At 39.6% G+C, this 18,945-nt stretch overlaps 1 protein-coding gene across 3 annotated transcripts in view; it reads left to right on the forward strand.

Moving 5' to 3' along the window:
* Ap4e1 (adaptor related protein complex 4 subunit epsilon 1) overlaps positions 1-18,945 on the forward strand; it is a 61,092-nt gene that overhangs the window by 17,805 nt on the left and 24,342 nt on the right. For all 3 annotated transcript variants that reach the window (XM_052723087.1, XM_052723089.1, XM_052723088.1), the window contains 6 exons: positions 1,567-1,688; positions 3,926-4,085; positions 5,343-5,509; positions 12,305-12,378; positions 16,522-16,644; positions 16,748-16,857. In XM_052723087.1, coding sequence (XP_052579047.1) covers positions 1,567-1,688; positions 3,926-4,085; positions 5,343-5,509; positions 12,305-12,378; positions 16,522-16,644; positions 16,748-16,857 — 756 coding nt within the window. The remainder of the gene's footprint in view (positions 1-1,566; positions 1,689-3,925; positions 4,086-5,342; positions 5,510-12,304; positions 12,379-16,521; positions 16,645-16,747; positions 16,858-18,945) is intronic.

Genomic DNA, 18,945 nt, shown 5'->3' on the forward strand with positions numbered 1-18,945 from the left:
TCTGTCGTCCACCATTTTCTAAAAGCCTCAAGCCTTCCTGTTTGTCACCTATCAGACTTTTCATATGTGAGAATGTGTGTGCTCTTTTCTTAATTTAAAGCCATACTATACACACACCGTGTGTGTGTGTAAGAGATTACATGAACATGTATGCATATATATATATATACACACACACATAAGGTGTGTGTGTGTGTGAGAGAGAGAGAGAGAGAGAGGAAGAGAGAGAGAGAGAGAGAGGTTGTACATGAATGTGTGTGCATGTGGAGACCATAGGTTGATATCAGGTTTTATTCTCAATTGCTCTCCAGTTTACTAAGATATAAATTGGTTTATTTGGTTATTTATTTATTTATTGTGTGTGTATCTTGGGGATTGAACTCAGGTCATCAGGACACATACACATACACCAGTAACTCAGTTTTTTTAAGTTTAAAAGGGGAGCTGAGGAGATGGTGTGTCCAGTGCAAGCATGAGGACCCAGGTCTGACCCCAGCACCTGTAGAAAAGCTGAGCAAGATGACGCCGTCTACACTTTGTATCACTTTTCTTATAACTTTCTTTAATTATGTTTATTTATTGTGCGTATCTCCCGGGGATTGAACTCAGGTCCTCAGGCTTGGTGGCAAATATTTTTACCCACTGAGCCATCTTGCTTGTCCCCACCTTTCTCACTGACTAACTGGCTAACCATGAACTCCAGGGATTCTCCTGTCTCCTCCTGCCCAGTGTGGGATAACAGACAGATGTGTCATCATCATCACGCCTGGTCTTTACATGGGGGCTGGGATCACACTCAGGTCCTCATCCTTGTGCACCATCTCCCCAGCTCCTTTCACACTTGGAAAAGTTATCTGTTAGTGTGTACATGGACATGTGTGTGCAGATACTCACATGCTGTGGCACGCATGTGGAGGTTGAAGGACAACCTTTGGGAACTGGTTCTCTCCTACACTGCTGAGGCAGGGTCTCTTGTTTCTGTCATGCTGCAAACTCCAGGCTAGCTGGCCCGTGAGCTTCTGGGCATTTTCCCCATTTCAGCATCCCATCTTACCGCAGCACTGGTGTTAGAGATGCTTACCACATGTCTAGCTTTTTTTGTGGGGTCTGGAGATCAAATTTAGATCATCATTGCTTAGTAAACAATTTCTTTTACCTGCTGAGCTACCTTACCAGCCTTCTTTCAAACTTTTAAAAATATATTTAAAAGTTGTATTGGATCACTTTATAGACTATATGCATGTATAAGTATATATGAGCATATATATACTTTTTGTTGTATAAATTGTAAAGCTCCACTTATATTAACTAGAAAAGTTTGTAAAGTTGTTTTATTAGTTTGGAAAAGTTTGAGGGCTGTAACAAAGGAGACTGTTTGGCCTTGTAGCCAGTCAGCTGCCTTTGACTATTACAGCAAATGAAACCAGTGCGGGGAGTGGTATTTTGTAGGTGCTGAGGCAGATGTGAATGTCTAAGTTGATTATAAAGTTGGGGGAAATTACTATGTAAGCAAGGTTGCTATGGTGTTAAGCTTGTGCAGACTGACTTCTTTCTTCCTGACGACAGGACCTGCAGAGCACTAATCTGGTAGAAGTGTGTATGGCACTTACTGTTGTCAGCCAGATTTTCCCTCGAGAAATGATTCCAGCTGTTCTTCCATTAATAGAAGATAAACTTCAACATTCTAAGTAAGTCAATTATTTTGACACAGTTGTCTATACTATATATTTCAAAACAAATATTTAAGTGTATATTTTATTTATTCTTTCACAATTCCATACGTCTGTACAATGTATCTTGATCATATCTACCTCTAACTTCCTAGACCCTTCCCAACACATCCTCTTCACCTTCATGTCTTTTTCCCCCTTCTTCTAATAATACTAATAACAACAACAACCTCCTGAGTCCAGTTAGTGCCACCCAGATATGTATGGGTGTTGACCCAGAACATGAGCAACCTAATAGTGGCCATGTCCCAAAGACACGTGACTGCCACTCCCCAACAGCCGTCAACTGCCAGTAGTTTCCCAGCTAAAGCTGGGGCCTTTTCAGCCTCTCTACTATTCATGCTGCAGTGTTAACTGGCTTCATTTTGTGCAGGTTTATATAGGTTGCCAGAGCTACAGTGAGTTCATGGGGCAATGACCATGTCATGTCCAGAAGACGGTCTTTCTCGGTATTCCTCCGCATCCTCAGCTCTTACATTCTTTCCTCCCCCTTTTCCAAGACATCCCCTGAGCCTTGGGGAGATGGTGTTGGTGATGTAGATGTCTTGTTTAAGGCTGAGCACTCAGCAGTTACTTTTCTCAGCGCTTTGACCAGTTAGAAGTCTCTGCATTAACCACTGCCCTGCTGCAAAAAAGTTTTTCTAACTAAGGTTGAGAGAAGCACTAATTTCTGGGTATAAACATAATATTTAGAAGACAGCTTGATAATGTGTCCATTTAGCAAAATAATAGTAGTAGGTTCCCTCATGAGGCCTGTGACCCCCAAACATAGACTTTTGACCAGGTTTACAGTACCAGGCATCAATTCCCTCCTGTGGAACAGGCCTCCTATCCAGTTAGAGAGTGGCTGGTCACCCCGGATTAGTCATGCCGCTATTTCACTGGTACATTTGTGGGGTCAGGATTGGTGCATATAGGGTCTACCTCTGTGGAAAACCATTGGTGACTTTTCTCCCCCAGTGGCCTGCGTGACGCTTCCCAGCACTATTGTATTAGTCAGAGTTCTCTAGAGGAACAGAACCAATGGTGCGTGTATATACACACACACATACACTCACACACTCTATGCATATACATGCATATATTTTAAAGACTTCTTTTTATTACTTTAATTATGTATACGTATGTATGTGGGTGGGTGGGTGCACGGGAGTCCCAGAAGAAGAGGAGTAACATTGTTTTACCCATGTGCCCCCATGCTTCCCTGTCACTGCAACATTTGGAGTGTGCTTGCCTTTTATAGGAAACAAATTTTTATCCTTATTTAATGAAGAGACAAAAACAGAATCAAGCCGGGCGGTGGTGGCGCACGCCTTTAATCCCAGCACTCGGGAGGCAGAGGCAGGCGGATCTCTGTGAGTTCGAGGCCAGCCTGGGCTACCAAGTGAGTCCCAGGAAAGGCGCAAAGCTACACAGAGAAACCCTGTCTCGAAAAACCAAAAAAAAAAAAAAAAAAAAAAAAAACCAGAATCAAGAGATTACAGAATTTATTTCTCTTGTTTTAATTGATTACAAAAGTAACCTATGCTGTTACTGAAAGTTCTGTAATTAGAGGTATTTATAACTGATAGGCTGTTAAAGTTTCTTTTGGGCATAGTGGTTCATACCTGTATTTGTCACATTTTGGAGGCGGAGGCAGGAAGATCATGCATTGGAGACCAGCCTGGGCTATGTAGTAGTGAGACTCCATCTCAGAAACAATAACTTCAAAGAGACTGAGGAGAAGGCTCAGTTGCCAGTGTGCTTGGGGTGTTACCGTGAAGCCCTGAGTTTGGATCCTAGCACCTCCGTAAAAGCCAGGCCTGTCAGCATGCACCTGCAATACTAGTGCTGGAGAGCAGAGACAGGGAGGTCCCCAGGGCTTGTGGCCAGCCAGTCTGGTGAAATGGAGTCAGCAAGCTCCAGGTTAAGTAAGTATGTGACCCTGTCTCAAAAAAGAAGGTAGAGAGTGATAGAGGAAGATAACCGATATCAGCCTGGCCTCTACACACACACACACACACACACACACACACACACACACACCTCTCTACAGTCTTCCCTCCCCCCCCAGAAGGGGTCTCTTGAAATCTTACTTCTTACCAAGAAGTAAGATTTTTATCTTTTTCATACTTTGCTGCATTAGAATAAAATAATTAGTAGTAGATACTTGATGGCCCAGGTTGCCTTGTTTATATTTCATCTTTTATCCTTAGGGAGATTATACGAAGAAAAGCAGTTCTGGCATTATACAAATTTTACCTCATTGCCCCTAATCAAGTACAGCATATCCATACTAAATTTCGGAAAGCACTTTGTGACAGAGATGTTGGGGTCATGGCTGCCTCTTTGCATATATACCTTAGGATGATTAAGGTAAGTTGGCAATTTTAGCATGTGCTCAGTCATTACCATTGTAACAATATCACTATGGAATTAGAAGAAAATGCAGATATTTCAATAAAATGATGAATACTTTATACCACTGTCAGGCTGGAGAGATGGCCCAGTGGGTAAGAGTGCTTGTGCATAAGCAGGAAGGTCTGAGACCAGATCCTAGCTGAGTGTGGCCATCCATGTGTGCCTACAGCCCTGTGCTGTCCTTCATGATGTCTACAGCCCTGTGCTGAGGGAGGCAGAGACAAAAGGGTTCTGAGGCTTCCTGGCTGACAGTCTTGCTCTAGGTGCAGCAAGAGACCCTGCCTCAAGAGAATAATTCAAAGAGTGATAGAGCAGGATACCCAGAATCCACCTCTGGACTCTGCATGTGCATATACACACACTCATGAACACATGTGTGCATATACCACACATATCTACTATACTCACACACACGTAAATTTATCTTACGCTGTTATATACTTCTAAATGTAACTTTTGTAAGTTGTTGATAATATGAATTGTATGCAAGAAAGATCAGGAGTTCAGATCTACAACTGGTCAAAATTTAGAGGACAGGTGACTGTGGGGTGCCCAACACAACAGATACATCTACAGCACAACTACCACACCTCAGGCTCATCCTGAAGAAGGTTGGAGATTGTAAGAGCCAGAGAACCAGGACATCTGCCGTAATGTGACAGGGAGCTGCACCCATGAAATCTCAACAATATGGTCACCTAAATAAAACCTGAACAGTGACACCAGGTGACATCCCATTATGGATGGAAGAAATCTCACAAGGTCACACCCTAGATGAAGAGCTACAGGCAATTAATGACTACTTGGGGAGAATTGGTCTTCTCCGGGAACGAGCCCCCTGATAAGCTATCCAGTACTAGGTGGTCATCTTAAACACATGTGCATATGAGCAACACTAAATGGACTCAGCAAGTTGTGTGTGTGTGTGTGTGTGTGTGTGTGTGACTACAGTAATCAGAGAGATCATGAATTTGAGAGGGAGTGGGAGAGGGACATGGGAGGAGTTGGTAGGGTAAGAGGGAGGAGTAGAAATGATATAAATACAGTATTTATGTATGAAATTATAAAATATATACACATATATGTGTATGGATATAAAAGAATAACCTTGCTTATATATCACATTTGAGGTCAGCCCTGGGTTATATGAGACTGTCTCAAAAAAAAAAATAGGGAAGATATTATTATTAACAGATTTTTTTTTTAATGTAGGAAAATTCATCTGGATATAAAGATCTGACTGAGAGTTTTGTAACAATTTTAAAGCAAGTGGTGGGAGGAAAGCTCCCAGTTGAGTTCAGTTACCACAGCGTGCCAGCGCCATGGTTACAGATTCAGCTCTTGAGAATACTGGGGCTGCTGGGAAAGGACGATCAAAGGTAAACTCTCCCAAGTCACGTGATGACCACACCATATCATAGCCTCGGCTTAGTCACCGAGAAGGTTCACAAAAACCAAATTTTCTAGCCCTTACTGCCTTACTGGTGGTAAATAAACCAGCGTGAGAACACAGAGTCAGTCCTTCAGGTGACTGGGCCATTCCTAGCTTCTTCATTTTCCCCTTGTGAAACATACTTGCTTAATCTCTGGCTGGAGGGTGAACCAGATGGTCAGTATTTCACCTGTGAGGGTCATAGGCTGCCTGCCACAGCTGCTGCACTCTGCTGTTACCGATGGAAAACAGCCATAGCGAGCGTATAGTTTAATGAAGGTTACAGTGTTCCAGGAAAATGTTTCGGAAACATTGAAGCCTGAATTTCAGATGATCTGTATATTTCATTATGTATTATCCTTTTGGTTTTTTTTTTCCCAACATATAAAAACTATTCATCATTTGCAGCCATAAAGAAGAATGAGTATGACCCAAAATATATTATGTTTATCATGAAAATGTCATAATAAAGCCTATTTTTATTAATAGATGCTAATAAAAACATAAAAGTCATAAAAAGGAACACAAAATATAATATTTATTATCTGTTTCAGCAAATAATAAATCAAAGATAGAAATTGTCTCTTGGAAGCATCTATGCTGAAATTTAACTAAATTCACACAGCCTTTTTTAGAGCTAGTTACCATTTTACAGGAAACACAAAGAGGAATGTACTAATGGTGTTAACTACAAGCAAGATACAGGTTGTGGAGAAACAGCAGACATGATTTTCATCAACAATTAGATGGAAGAGAAAATTGAAAAGTGAGACGATACAGATTAAAGAAATTTAGAAAAGTTAACCAATTAAAATGTATGGGACCTGGGCTGGCAAGATGGCTAAGAAGGTCAAGGTGCTCTCCACCAAGCCTGATGGCCTGAGTTCAATCCCTGGAGCCCACATAGTGGCAGGACAAAACTGACTTTGTAAGCTGTTCTCTGACCTCCACATGGGTGCCACAGTCTGTGTGCCCAAACACATATACATGTGTATGAATAGTCTGATTTGGATCCTGATTTTCAAGAAAACTATGATGTAACTAAAAATTTGAGCACAAATTGGACATAAAATGTTAAGGAATTATGATTCTACACATATGTGTATACGTTACAAAGGAACTGTAAACCTCTATCTATCTATCTATCTATCTATCTATCTATCTATCTATCTATCTATATCCATATCCATCCATTCATCTATCCATCTATATAAACAAACCATCCTTATCTTGTATAAATGTACTTTATTTGAAACATTTATGCCTAAGGCAATTTATTTTAGATTTATCTTCACAGACAGTCTTCACATGTAGGAAGTGATTAAGCTGGCCATGACTCAGCCGGAAGTGAGGTAGTGAGAGCATGGGTTCACACTACTCTTTCCATGACTCAGCTGAAAGTGAGGTCGTGAGAGCATGGGTTCACACTACTCTTTTGTTTGTTTGTGTATCTTTACATTTTTCCATAGTAGAAATTTAGAATAAAGTTAATGTCAACAACAAAGAGAATGCAGTTTTCAATCACAAAAAGAATAAAGCACTCAAGTATTAAGAAGAATTAGAGAAAACCCCACCCTCGTTCATTTCCTGATGCCACCAAACTCTGTTATAGAGAGGTTAGTGGACACTGGTCTTAGGAGGACCATAGTTTGGGAGTGGAATAGTGGGGTAGATGCTATATGATTTGAGAATTTTCACATCCTACTCATCATGTATATTCTTGTACTAATTTTGTTGTCCTTTTAATGCTTCAGTTAAATTATAGTTTCTTTTTTATTTAAAAAATTTTTATGTGTATGGATGTTATTTTATTTGTTTGTTTTTTGGGATAGGGTTTCTCTGTGTAACAGTCCTGGCCGTCCTGGAGCTCACTTTGTAGACCAAGCTGGCCTTGAACTCACTGAGATCTGCCTGCCTCTGCCTCCCAAGTGCTAGGATTAAAGGCGTGTGCCACCACCGCCTAGCTGTGATGGATGTTTTACCTGCATGCATGTCTGTGCACCACATGTGTGCCTGGTGCCCATGGAAGCCAGAAAAAGGTGTTAGAATCCCTAGAACTGGAGTTACAGGTGATTGTGAGCAGCCATGTGGTGCAGGGAGTTGAACCTGGGTCATCTAGAAGAGCAGTCAGTTTGCTTAACCACTGAGCCATCTCTCTGGTCCCAAATGCTAGTTTCTTAATACTGAAAATAAAACTAAACAAACCAAAAATAGTTTTCTGGCTATATCAGACCTATGGTTGTCCTTTGCCAACTCTTGCTTCACTTGGAGATAGGAGTGTTTGTGTGTGTGTGTGTGTGTGTAATTTTTTGTAATGCTTTTTGAAATAACAGACTTTTTTAAGTTCCAAGAATTGTACATGTCATAGTTAGAGTTTCTATTGCTATGATGAAACACTGTGACCAAAAGCAACTTGGGAAGGAAAGGGTTTCTTTAATCACACTTCCATATAACAGTTCATCCTCAAAAGTAGTTAGGTCAGAAACTCAAAACAGGGCGGGAACCTAGAGGCAGAAGCTGATGCAAAGGTCATGGAGGAGTGCTGCATATTGCCTTGCTCCTTTTCATTGTATCTGTGTAAGAGTGATTGCTAGCTGGGAGGCGGTGGCACTTGCCTTTAATCCCAGCACTTGGGAGACAGAACCTGGCGGATCTCTGTGAGTTCAAGGCCAGCCTGGTCTACAGAGCAAGATCCAGGACAGGCACCAAAACTACACAGAGAAACCCTGTCTCAAAAAATAAAAAACAAAATAAAGAGTGATTGCTAATAACCTTGTGATATAGTCAATACTGGCTGTCTTGAAATCTCCTCTACCAACAAAATTAGTCCAAACCTCTTCAATTTAGCCTCAGGCAGATTCTTAAGACAAGGGCAGAAGTCAGCAACATTCTTTGCCAGATTATCACGAGCATGGTCTCTAACCCAGTTACTAATATTGTTCACATCCGAAACCTCTCGAACTAGGCCTCCATGGTCCACATTGCTCTCAGCACCACTGTCTTCCAAGCTCCTAGAAGGATGGCCCATTAATCCCCACTTACAGCATTCAACAGCTTTCCAAGTCCAAAGTCCCAAAGTCTTCCACATTTCCAAAAACAAAACAAAACAAACAAACACCAGCATGGTCAGGCCTGTCTACAGCAATAGCCCACTCCCTGGTACCACTTTCTGTCTTAGTTACAATTCTGTTGCCATGACAAAACACCATGACCACGGCAACTTATAAATGAAAGCATTTAATTTTGGTGCTCTCAGTTCCAGAGGGTAGTAGAATCCATGACCATCATAGCTGGGATCATGGCAGCAGGCAGGCAGGCAGGCATGGCACTGGGAAAGCAGCTGAGACTTTACATCTGATCCACATACATGAGGCTGAAAGAGGGAGCTACTGAGAATAGCATGGGCTTTTGAAAACTCAAAGCCCACCCCAGAGACACCTCCTCCAACAAGGCCATACCTCATAATCCTTCCAAACAGTTGCACCAACTGGGGACCAAATATTCAAGTATGTGAGCCCATGGTGGCTGTTCTCATTCAAGCCATCTCAGTTCCTGCTCCTACATCATTTGTTTATACACGTCTTATAGTTCTTGCTTTTTATGCTTTTCTTTTTTAAGATAGTCTCATGGATTCCAGGCTGCCTCCAACTCACTATGTAGCTAAGGATGACCTTGAACTTCTGACATCCTGCTTCCACCCTGAGTTACTAGACTACCAGGATGCACCTCTATGCCCAGTGTACATACAATTGTTTTCAAAGTGTCTCCTTTTATTTTTTATTTATTTATTTATTTATTTATTTATTTATTTATTTATTTATTTATTTATTTATTTATTTGGTTTTTCGAGACAGGGTTTCTCTGTGTAGCTTTGCGCCTTTCCTGGAACTTGCTTGGTAGCCCAGGCTGGCCTCAAACTCACAGAGATCCGCCTGGCTCTGCCTCCCGAGTGCTGGGATTAAAGGCGTGCGCCACCACCGCCCGGCCAAAGTGTCTCCTTTTAAAGTATCTTAGAGCAAGTCTAACTACATTTAGTTTCTTTGAGAGCAAGGATCTTTCTGTCCTAAGAAAATATTTGCTAATCAGTGTTAAGCAGTGGGTCCATCTTTGTTTTAGTTCTTAGCCTTTCAAAGGGACCATCCTTCAGGCTGTTGCTTTTCAAAGTGCCTCATCAGCTTCACATCAGGGTCCACCTCTCTGAGTCCTCACCAGTTCTAACTGAGCTTATATAGTTCCACTCTAGTATACCATGGAGCTCTAGTTCAAGGTTATTAGAATTCTGCCTGAAAATTAGTAATTTCATGATACTATATTATACCTTACTGGTCTAAAAAAGGACTTAATGTCCTTGTGTGTTGTCAGGAAGTAACTTCAGGGACATTTAGTGAATTTATCTACTAATTTTATTGTCATTACCTTCTTTGTGAATGAATTTGGAGAGTATATACAAAAATGAATAAGAGCCAGGGGGTGGGGGTGGTGCACACCTTTAATCCCAGCACTAGGGAGGCAAAGGCAGGTGGATCTTTATGAGTTCAAGGCCAGCCTGGTCTACAGAGTGAGTTCCAGGACAGCCAGGGCTACATAGAGAAACCCTGTCTTGAAAAACAAAAACAAACAAACAAACAAAAAAAGATGAATAAGATACCCTTTTCCTTCAGATAGTTCAGTTAGATGGTAACTAGATTCAATTAAACAGATATGTAGAGTCTAACTCTTACAGTGTAGAAAATTAGAATGTTTTCTCCTTTGTTGAACCAACTATAATGACATTCTGTATTAATAAATCTTACAGTTCATGGGACTGAAGTTTGATGAACTCAATCTTACAGTTCATTGCTCATAGGTTAAAAACACGTGTTGCGCCGGGCGGTGGTGGCGCACGCCTTTAATCCCAGCACTCGGGAGGCAGAGCCAGGCGGATCTCTGTGAGTTCGAGGCCAGCCTGGGCTACCAAGTGAGTTCCAGGAGAGGCACAAAGCTACACAGAGAAACCCTGTCTCGAAAAACCAAAAAAAAAAAAAGAAAAAAAAGAAAAAAAAAAAAAAACACGTGTTGCTCTTCCAGAAGACCAAAATTCAATTCCCAGCACCCTTGTGGCAGCTCACAGCCGTCTGTAACTCCAATACCCTCTTCTGGCCTCCATAGGCATCAGGCATGCACATGGTACACAGACATACAAGAAAGCAAAGCACTCATGCACATAAAATATTTATTATTCTATTTATTTATTTATTATATATTTTAAAATATTTATAATTCATATGACACTATTATGTAGCTCAATGTAGCAAAGAATAAATGTTACTTCCTAACATGATTAAGTATTTAATTTTAAAAATTTCTTAGGAAAATGTTTTATATTTATTTTTTGAATAGTTTCTTGTGTTTTCTAGCATTGTGCATCTTAGATTATTAATATTTAGCTCAACCATGTCCATAATTGTTTCCATATTTTGTGAGGTTTTTGCCTCCTGAATACCTTATCTTGTAAAATTGAGAAACTGTACTATAATCTTGGTGTAGTATATTGAATTTGTAGAAGGATTGTTGTATCTGCTATAGAGGAAGAAATACATAATAAAATGAACATTTTAGAATGTCATCCTGGATTCTCATTGAATATTTATACTTCTGTCTAGACAAATGAAAGCACATCTACTTCCAATTGATTTTTTTGTTGTTGTTGTTGTTGTTTTGTTTTTTTGTTTTTTTTTTTTTCAAGACAGGGTTTCTCTGTGTAGCTTTGCGCCTTTCCTGGGACTCACTTGGTAGTCCAGGCTGGCCTCGAACTCACAGAGATCTGCCTGGCTCTGCCTCCCGAGTGCTGGGATTAAAGGCATGCGCCACCACCGCCCGGCTTGATTTTTTAACTGTATTTCTAAAAGAAGAGAAAAGCACTGGAGGAGATGGAAATGTTTGTGCCCAGTTTGCATGGCTCCAGATCATTTCCATTTCTGTTGTTTTCCATTCTGTTTTTTAATTTTTAAAGCATATAAAAATTACCAGCTGAGAAACATTAGTTTTTGCGTTCGCCTCTTGGGGGCAGAGTGCTGAGGCTGCAGAAACATTGCATTTTAGAAAAAATTGTTTTTAAATTTTTTAAAGTATCTACTTCAAACCAGTTAACTGTCACTATAGTCAGTGACCATAACAATATGAGTGGTTTGTTTATTTTTATTAGAAGTGGAAATTAAAATTTTCTTCCTAAGGAACCTAGTTACTCTTTAGGAAAAAACTAGAATTTAAATATTTTTATAACAACAAACCAGTTGATACTACCTGAAATAATCTGGATATGTGAAATATTTTTGGTTGTGAGCCTAGCTTTAATGGCTAAGCTATCTCCCCAGCCCAAGGATATGTGAAATATTAATATTGTAATTTAAAGCAGAATATTTTGTTACAAATACAATTATAAGAGCACATGCGTAATAAAATAAGAGTCTAGTCTGTAAACTAGGACCAGGTTGAGACAGTATTGGTGATTTCTGTGTATTTCCTCATTGGCTAAATTAGTCTAAATTAGTCACTTTGGTAAAGGAGGAATTTTATCAAGTTTATCTCAAGAAAAGACCAAATGAGTTCTTTTGATATGAAATTTGTATAACTTTACTGTAAAATGAATTTTTTTCACTTGTCTTCTGTAGATCCTCAGTTTTAAAGAGAGAGAAGTTTGAAAAACTATTTTGTTGGGTTAGAATGCTATAATTCTCCTGCAAATAAAATATCTCTTAAACAGGACAAGTGAATTAATGTATGATGTTCTTGATGAATCCTTACGAAGAGCCGAGTTAAATCACAATGTCACTTATGGTAGGTAAAATATGAACATGTTTTCCTAATGACTGGTAGTGCTTTTCAGTGGTGGAGCTACGTCTGTGTTACAATAACATAAATTCCAAAGAAATTTTATGCATTAATTTTAAGATGGTTCTTTGGGTTAATGTGGGCCCTGAAAATAGTAGTAATTTGAAATTGTGGCTTTGTGTGTGTGAGTATAAATATGCAAGTATGTGTGTGTGTGTAGGTACTCATGCATGTGTGTGCACTTTGATGTAGAGGCCAGAGGGCAGTCTTGGGTGTTGCTGTGAGTATAGATATGCAAGTATGTGTGTGTGTAGGTACTCATGCATGTGTGTGCACTTTGATGTAGAGGCCAGAGGGCAGTCTTGGGTGTTGCTGTGAGTATAGATATGCAAGCATGTACACTCTGTCCAGCTTTTTCTGTTGGTTCTGGGGAACTAACAGAGGTCCTCATATTTGTTCCTCAGGCTTGCTTGACAAGCACCTTATCAACTGAGCTATCTTTTCAGCTGTGAAATTGTGACATCTACTAAATATGTACTTAAATTCCTCTTTAGAATTGTCCTTGTTGAAAACACCTACCAAAACATCTAATTTTGAAGATAATTCATTAAGTCTGTGACATATTATGTAAAAAGTTTCTATTTGAAGTTTTTAAAGCATTTAACAATTAAATTTCTTTGACTGTTCAGGATAAGACAAAAGTAAAATTTAGTCTAAAGAACTCTAAATTTTGTTTGAGCACAATCTAACCCAAAATATCAAAGATAAAACTAGTGTCATCAATGTTAGGACATTACAGTTTTTAATTTAATAGTTTTTACTTTGTATTTGGATTAGGGCATGGATTGTTATTGAAAAGTACACAGAGTATAATGATTTATTGTTAAGGTGTCTGTGTATTTATGATCTACACGTGTAGGTTTACATGTAGGATCAGGCCACAGCTTTCTCTCCTACTTTTCTGTGTGTTCCAGTAATCGAACTCAGGTTGCCAGGATTTTGTGGCAAGTGCCTTTACCCACTAGCCGTTCTCTAGTGCTGATGTATTTTCAGCTTGGAAACTGACAGAAGCACTTTTTATTTTAACCACTGCCAAGAGGGGTGGGCTAGGCTGTTCTTTTGGTTATAAGCGTATATCCAGATTTTTGTAGTATTGGAGAGCTCTAAGTGGGGAAATAATTTTTAAAAATCTGTCAAATAGGAAAGAGGATGTAGCTCAGTTGATAGAGTCCCTGAAGTCCATGACGGTCTAGGCATAGGGTCACTGCCTACCAACACATGGAGGGAAGACAGGAGGACCTCCAGGTTCAAGGTTATCCTTCACAACATAGTGAGTTCAAGGTCAGCCTGGCATGTATGAGACCCTGTACCATCCCCCTCAAAAAAAAAACAAAAAAAATTCATCAAATTGGTTTTCAACTTAATTATGCCTAAATACAGCTTTTGAAGTATTACTTCTTATACTAGTATCCCAGTAATCTCATGAGCAGCTATAAAAAAGTTTAGAGTGTAGATGGATGATGACAATTTTTTTTGTTTGTAAAATAAATTTTGATACCAGGAGAGTTCTGAATGGCAAAAAAGAAATCAGTTATAATAGAAAAACATAATATCATCATTTTAAATCTTACTTAGTACTGTTGTGATAGTTCAAGGTTCAGCAAGGTTTGTTTGGTCTTTTTGTTTGTTTGTGTTTTTCAAATAATGCCCATGATATTAAGTATTTTAGATTTTTCAAGTCACATAGATTTCTCTCTCTCTCTCTCTCTCTCCCTCCCTCCCTCCCTCCCTCCCTCTCTCCCTCCCTCTCTCCCTCTCTCCCTCTCTCTCTTAAAACAGCCTGTGTTGGCCTCAATCCCTACACAGCTGTAGGTGACCTTGAACTCTTGATACTCCCGCCACCTCTTTCTCATGCTGGGATTATAAACATGTGTTACCATGTCTGGTTCTACTTAGGTTTCTATTGCATATTCTCCCTTTTTTATTAAAAAAAATCTTAATTTCTTCTTTATGTGTGCGTGCCCACAAAATTGCTTACATTCCACAGCTTGCCTGTGGCAGTCAGGACAACTTAGAGTTATTCTCTTCTCCCACCACGTGGGTCACCAAGAGAGTGCTTTCCCCACTGAGCCGTTTCACTCCCGTGTTGTTGGAATCTTCTGTAAAATATAAAAACGATTTTCAGCTCATTGGCTTACAAAAGCAGGCTCAGGATGGACTGTGGTGTTTGCTCATTTTAGTGCATCCTCTGAATATACAGCCGGTAGCTTTAGGTTTGCTTACTCTATAGTTTTTTTTTTTTTTTTTTTTTTTTTTTGGAGCTGAGGATCGAACCCAGGGCCTTGTGCTTGCTAGGCAAGCACTCTACCACTGAGCTAAATCCCCAACCCTTACTCTATAGTTTTTATGTTAAAAATCAGCGCTCTTTTGATTAGTAATTCAGAATCTGATTTACTTACCTCAGTTATGGAAGATGTTATATGAAATCTTCCTGCAGAATATTTGTGCATTAGTGGATGTGTGACATCTGGTGTGAAGTCCTGCTGGTTGTATGTTGAACATCTTACAAGCATGCCTAATGGAAATGTGCGGTTGCTTCAGCCTGGGCTGTGGGGATGGAGCGGTTCTGTTGGCCCATGACATACTTTACTTTGTAATTGTTTTACATCTGCTGCTTCTGTGCCTGTATGGTGTCTCACTTTTTTCTTGTCTTCTTCATGTGTTTTTGTTTTGAGATAGTCTTGCTATGTCTTCCTGGTTGGCCCGGAACTCGTTATATAGTTCATGCTGGCCTGAGCACTCAGCACTCCTGCCTCTGGATGCTGGGATTGCAGGCGTGCATCACTACATTTTCATTTATGTCTCCTTTCAGATGCTGTGATTGCACAGGCCTTGTAAGACTTAATGATAGCTTAATAATTCTCTCTCTTTAGGTGTGTGTGTCGTGTATTACTCTGTGTACACCTGTGTGTGTTCTTTCTTGTGTGCAAATGTGAGGTCAGAGGTTGACTTCTCATGTCTTTCTCTGTCACTGTTCACTTTTTTTTTTTAATTTAACTTATTCTGTTTCTAATTATGTGTGTTTGTGTATGTGTATGTGAATTCAGGTCCCCTCAGAGGCCAAAAGAGAGCATTGGATTGCCCTGGAGCTGGGATTTCTTCAGTGTGGGTGCTGGGAACTGAACTCTGGTCCTCTGCAAGGGCAGCAAGCATTCTTAACCTCTGAGCCTTCTTCCTAGCCCCCATCTTTACCTTTTTTTTTTTTTTTTGAGACAAGGTCTATTTAACTGACCCTGGAACTCACCTCTTAGCCAGACTGACTGGTCTGTGAGCCTCCTCTGGCCTCCATGCTCTTCCCTCGGTGCTGGTGGCACAGATCTGTACTACTGTGCTCAGCTTTTATGTGGGCCCTGGAGAGGTGAACCCAGCAATCCCTTTTCACCACTGAGCCTCCACCTTAGCCTCAGTGACCCTTCTTTACCCGACAAAACGCATCAGCTCTTGTTCTTCACATGAACTGAAAGAGTTTGTATTCTCTTTAATCATCGTAGTTATTCTTTTGACTTTATCAGGAAATTAAAATTGAGCATTTTAAAGATATATAATAACCTGTTCTATATGTTAGAGATTACTTTTAAAAAAGTAGCCTGAAGATCCTTAAATAGTGACCCCTGCCTTTGAAATAAATGGCTGTGCATACTAAGATGATTATTGTGTACTGGTAGAAACTACTTGAAAATTTATTATTTTAGAGTATTTAAGGAGTGTTGGGAAGATTTGTTTATGTAGGAATAACAAATGTGTTTTTAATGTATGTGTTAGATTGTGGGCTTCTGAAGGGCAGGGGGTTTTAACTGTTGTTCACTGTTGTACCCGTAGTGTTAACACCATTTCTGGCATATATAGGGTTCAGTATATACTTGTGTGAATGAATACACAATACTTTTTTTTACTGGTGACAACATTTTCTGTACTGTGTTAACCCAAATAACTGCTTAACATGAAAATAAATTGTTTCTTTAGAAATTTTTTATAAATAAGATTTAGACTGAAACATTTCCTCCACTTAGTTTTATTTCAAGTTCTATACAAACTTGTTCTTCTGTTGTACTGAAATATACCTGTCATTTTTGTATTTCCTTTCCTTAGCTATTCTGTTTGAGTGTGTGCACACAATCTATTCTATTTACCCTAAATCAGAATTGCTTGAGAAGGCCGTCAAGTGCATTGGAAAGTTTGTTCTGTCACCCAAAATAAACCTCAAGTATTTAGGTAAGGTGATTGGTTCTTACGATGGAAATTGGAGAGAGAGCTTTTGAGATTGGCTGGGTACGTATTTCAGGTCGTTGAACTATAATGTGATCTTTATTTCTAGGACTGAAGGCTCTTACCTATGTTATCCAGCAGGATCCTTCTCTGGCTCTTCAACACCAGATAACCATAATTGAATGCCTAGACCACCCTGATCCCATTATTAAAAGAGAGGTAAATTAGGGCTGAAGAGAGAATGACTCAGCAGTTAAAAGTGCTTGCTGCTCTTGAGAGGACCTGAGTTCAGTTCCCAGTACCCTCCAACGGCAGAGGGATCCGATGCCCTCTCTTGACCTCCAGGCACCTGCACACATGTGGCATATATTCACACAGACACAGATACAGATCCACATAAATAAATATTAAATCTCCTTTTTTAAAAAAAAAGAGGGGTAAAATATTTTGAATAGTGTGTGTAAAGTGGTAAGTTTTTTTAAACTTTTGATGTTCTTAAGAGAGATTCGCATGACGGCCAGTGTGTGTGTGTGTATATGTATATGAATATATTTTAACTCAGATATATTTAATTCTTCCTATTTTTAAAATCTTGTTTTTATTCTTTGACAGTCTGCTGTGCACAGTGCATGTTAGTCCTCTTACCTCCTGTTACCCTCTCTCACTCCCTGGCTTCAGCTGAAACCCTTTTCTTCCCATCATGTCTGTGAGCGTGAGTTTAGTCAGAGTCTCTTGCATGAGCATGGGTGACTCATCACTGTAGGGAGCTGGTACCTTCTCTGGCCACTGTTCGTTGTCAAGTAGTCCCTCGTGGAAAGCTGTCCGTTTTCTACAAAACACTACTAACCTGCCTCTTGCTGTGTAGCACAGGCGAGACTCAAACTCGTGATGCCCCTGCCTCCATCACCCAAATGCTAGGATTGTAGGTGTGTCACCAAAGGCAGCCCACAGCAATGTTCTTAATATGTGAACTGGAAAGCTTAGGTCCAGTTATATATATGAAGTTATTGATTTATTATTTTTTTTAATGTAAGTACTATGACAGTGGGAACTGAATTCTAGTTCTGGATTCTTGTATTAGTATAAAATAAACATACTCCAGTTATATATAATACATAATATATGATGGCTATTAAATGAACTCACTGTTAAATAGGAAAATTGATAGAATTCTGTAGAAGTATAAGATAATAATTTGAACTTCATGGGAGAGAAGTTGTGCTTCTGTGTCTAATATTGTTCTGACTTCCTTTTATTAAATTGACTCAGTGTCTCTTTGGGTATCTACATAAAGAGCTCTGCTCATTCTCTTATAGAGAAATCACTGTATCTTCATTTAAAGTGGTATATGGGGCCTATTTAAGAAAAGTGAGAAGTTGATTTCAGATTTAAAACATAATGAGGATTTTTCTTCCCAAGACAGGGTTTCTTTGTGTAACATCCCTGGCTGTCCTGGAACTTGATTTGTAGACCAGGCTGGCCTTGAACTTTAGAGGCCTGTCTCTGCCTCCTGTGTACTGGGATTAAAGGTGTGTACCACCATGCCCGGCTATTATAATGAGGATTTGTTTTGTTTTTTGTTTTATGAGACAGAATTTCACTGTGTAGCCCTGGCTGTCCTGGAACTTACTCTGTAGACCAGGTTGGCCTTGAACTCACAGAGATCCAACTGCCTCTGCCTCCTGAGTGCTGGGATTAAAGATGTGTCCTACCACTGCCCAGCTTATAATGAGGATTTTTTTTTAAAGAGAATGTAAAGCTGGAGAGATGGCTCAGTGATTAAGAGCATTTGCTGCTCTTACAGATGACCTAGATTTGGTTTCTGGCACCAACATGGTGGTTCACAAAATCTGTAACTCTAGTTTCAGGGCATCCAATGCCCTTTTCTGGCTCTTCAGGTACCAGGCACACATATAATACACAGACATACATGCAGCAAAACACATACACATAAAACAAAATAAAATAACTCCATTTCTTAAAAAAAAAAGAATATTAAATACCTTAACTTCAAAGCAGTGAGTTAAAAATGGAGCTTGACTGAACACTGTATTATGCCTGACAATTATAGTTTTTAAAAGATTATGGGGGGCTGGAGAGATGGCCAGCAGTTAAGAGCACTGACTGTTCTTCCAGAAGACCTGGGTTCAATTCCCAGCACCCACATGGCAGCTCACTAATGTCTGTAACTTCAGGATCTAACACCCTCACACAGACATGCATGCAGGTAAAACACCAATGCACATAAAAATAAAAAATAAAAGATTATGCATTTTAAATTTTAAAAGTATTTTAAATGTAAGTTAT

Source organism: Peromyscus californicus, unplaced genomic scaffold (assembly GCF_007827085.1).
Source record: "Peromyscus californicus insignis strain IS unplaced genomic scaffold, ASM782708v3 Scaffold_7__1_contigs__length_154581171, whole genome shotgun sequence".
Taxonomy (NCBI): domain Eukaryota; kingdom Metazoa; phylum Chordata; class Mammalia; order Rodentia; family Cricetidae; genus Peromyscus; species Peromyscus californicus.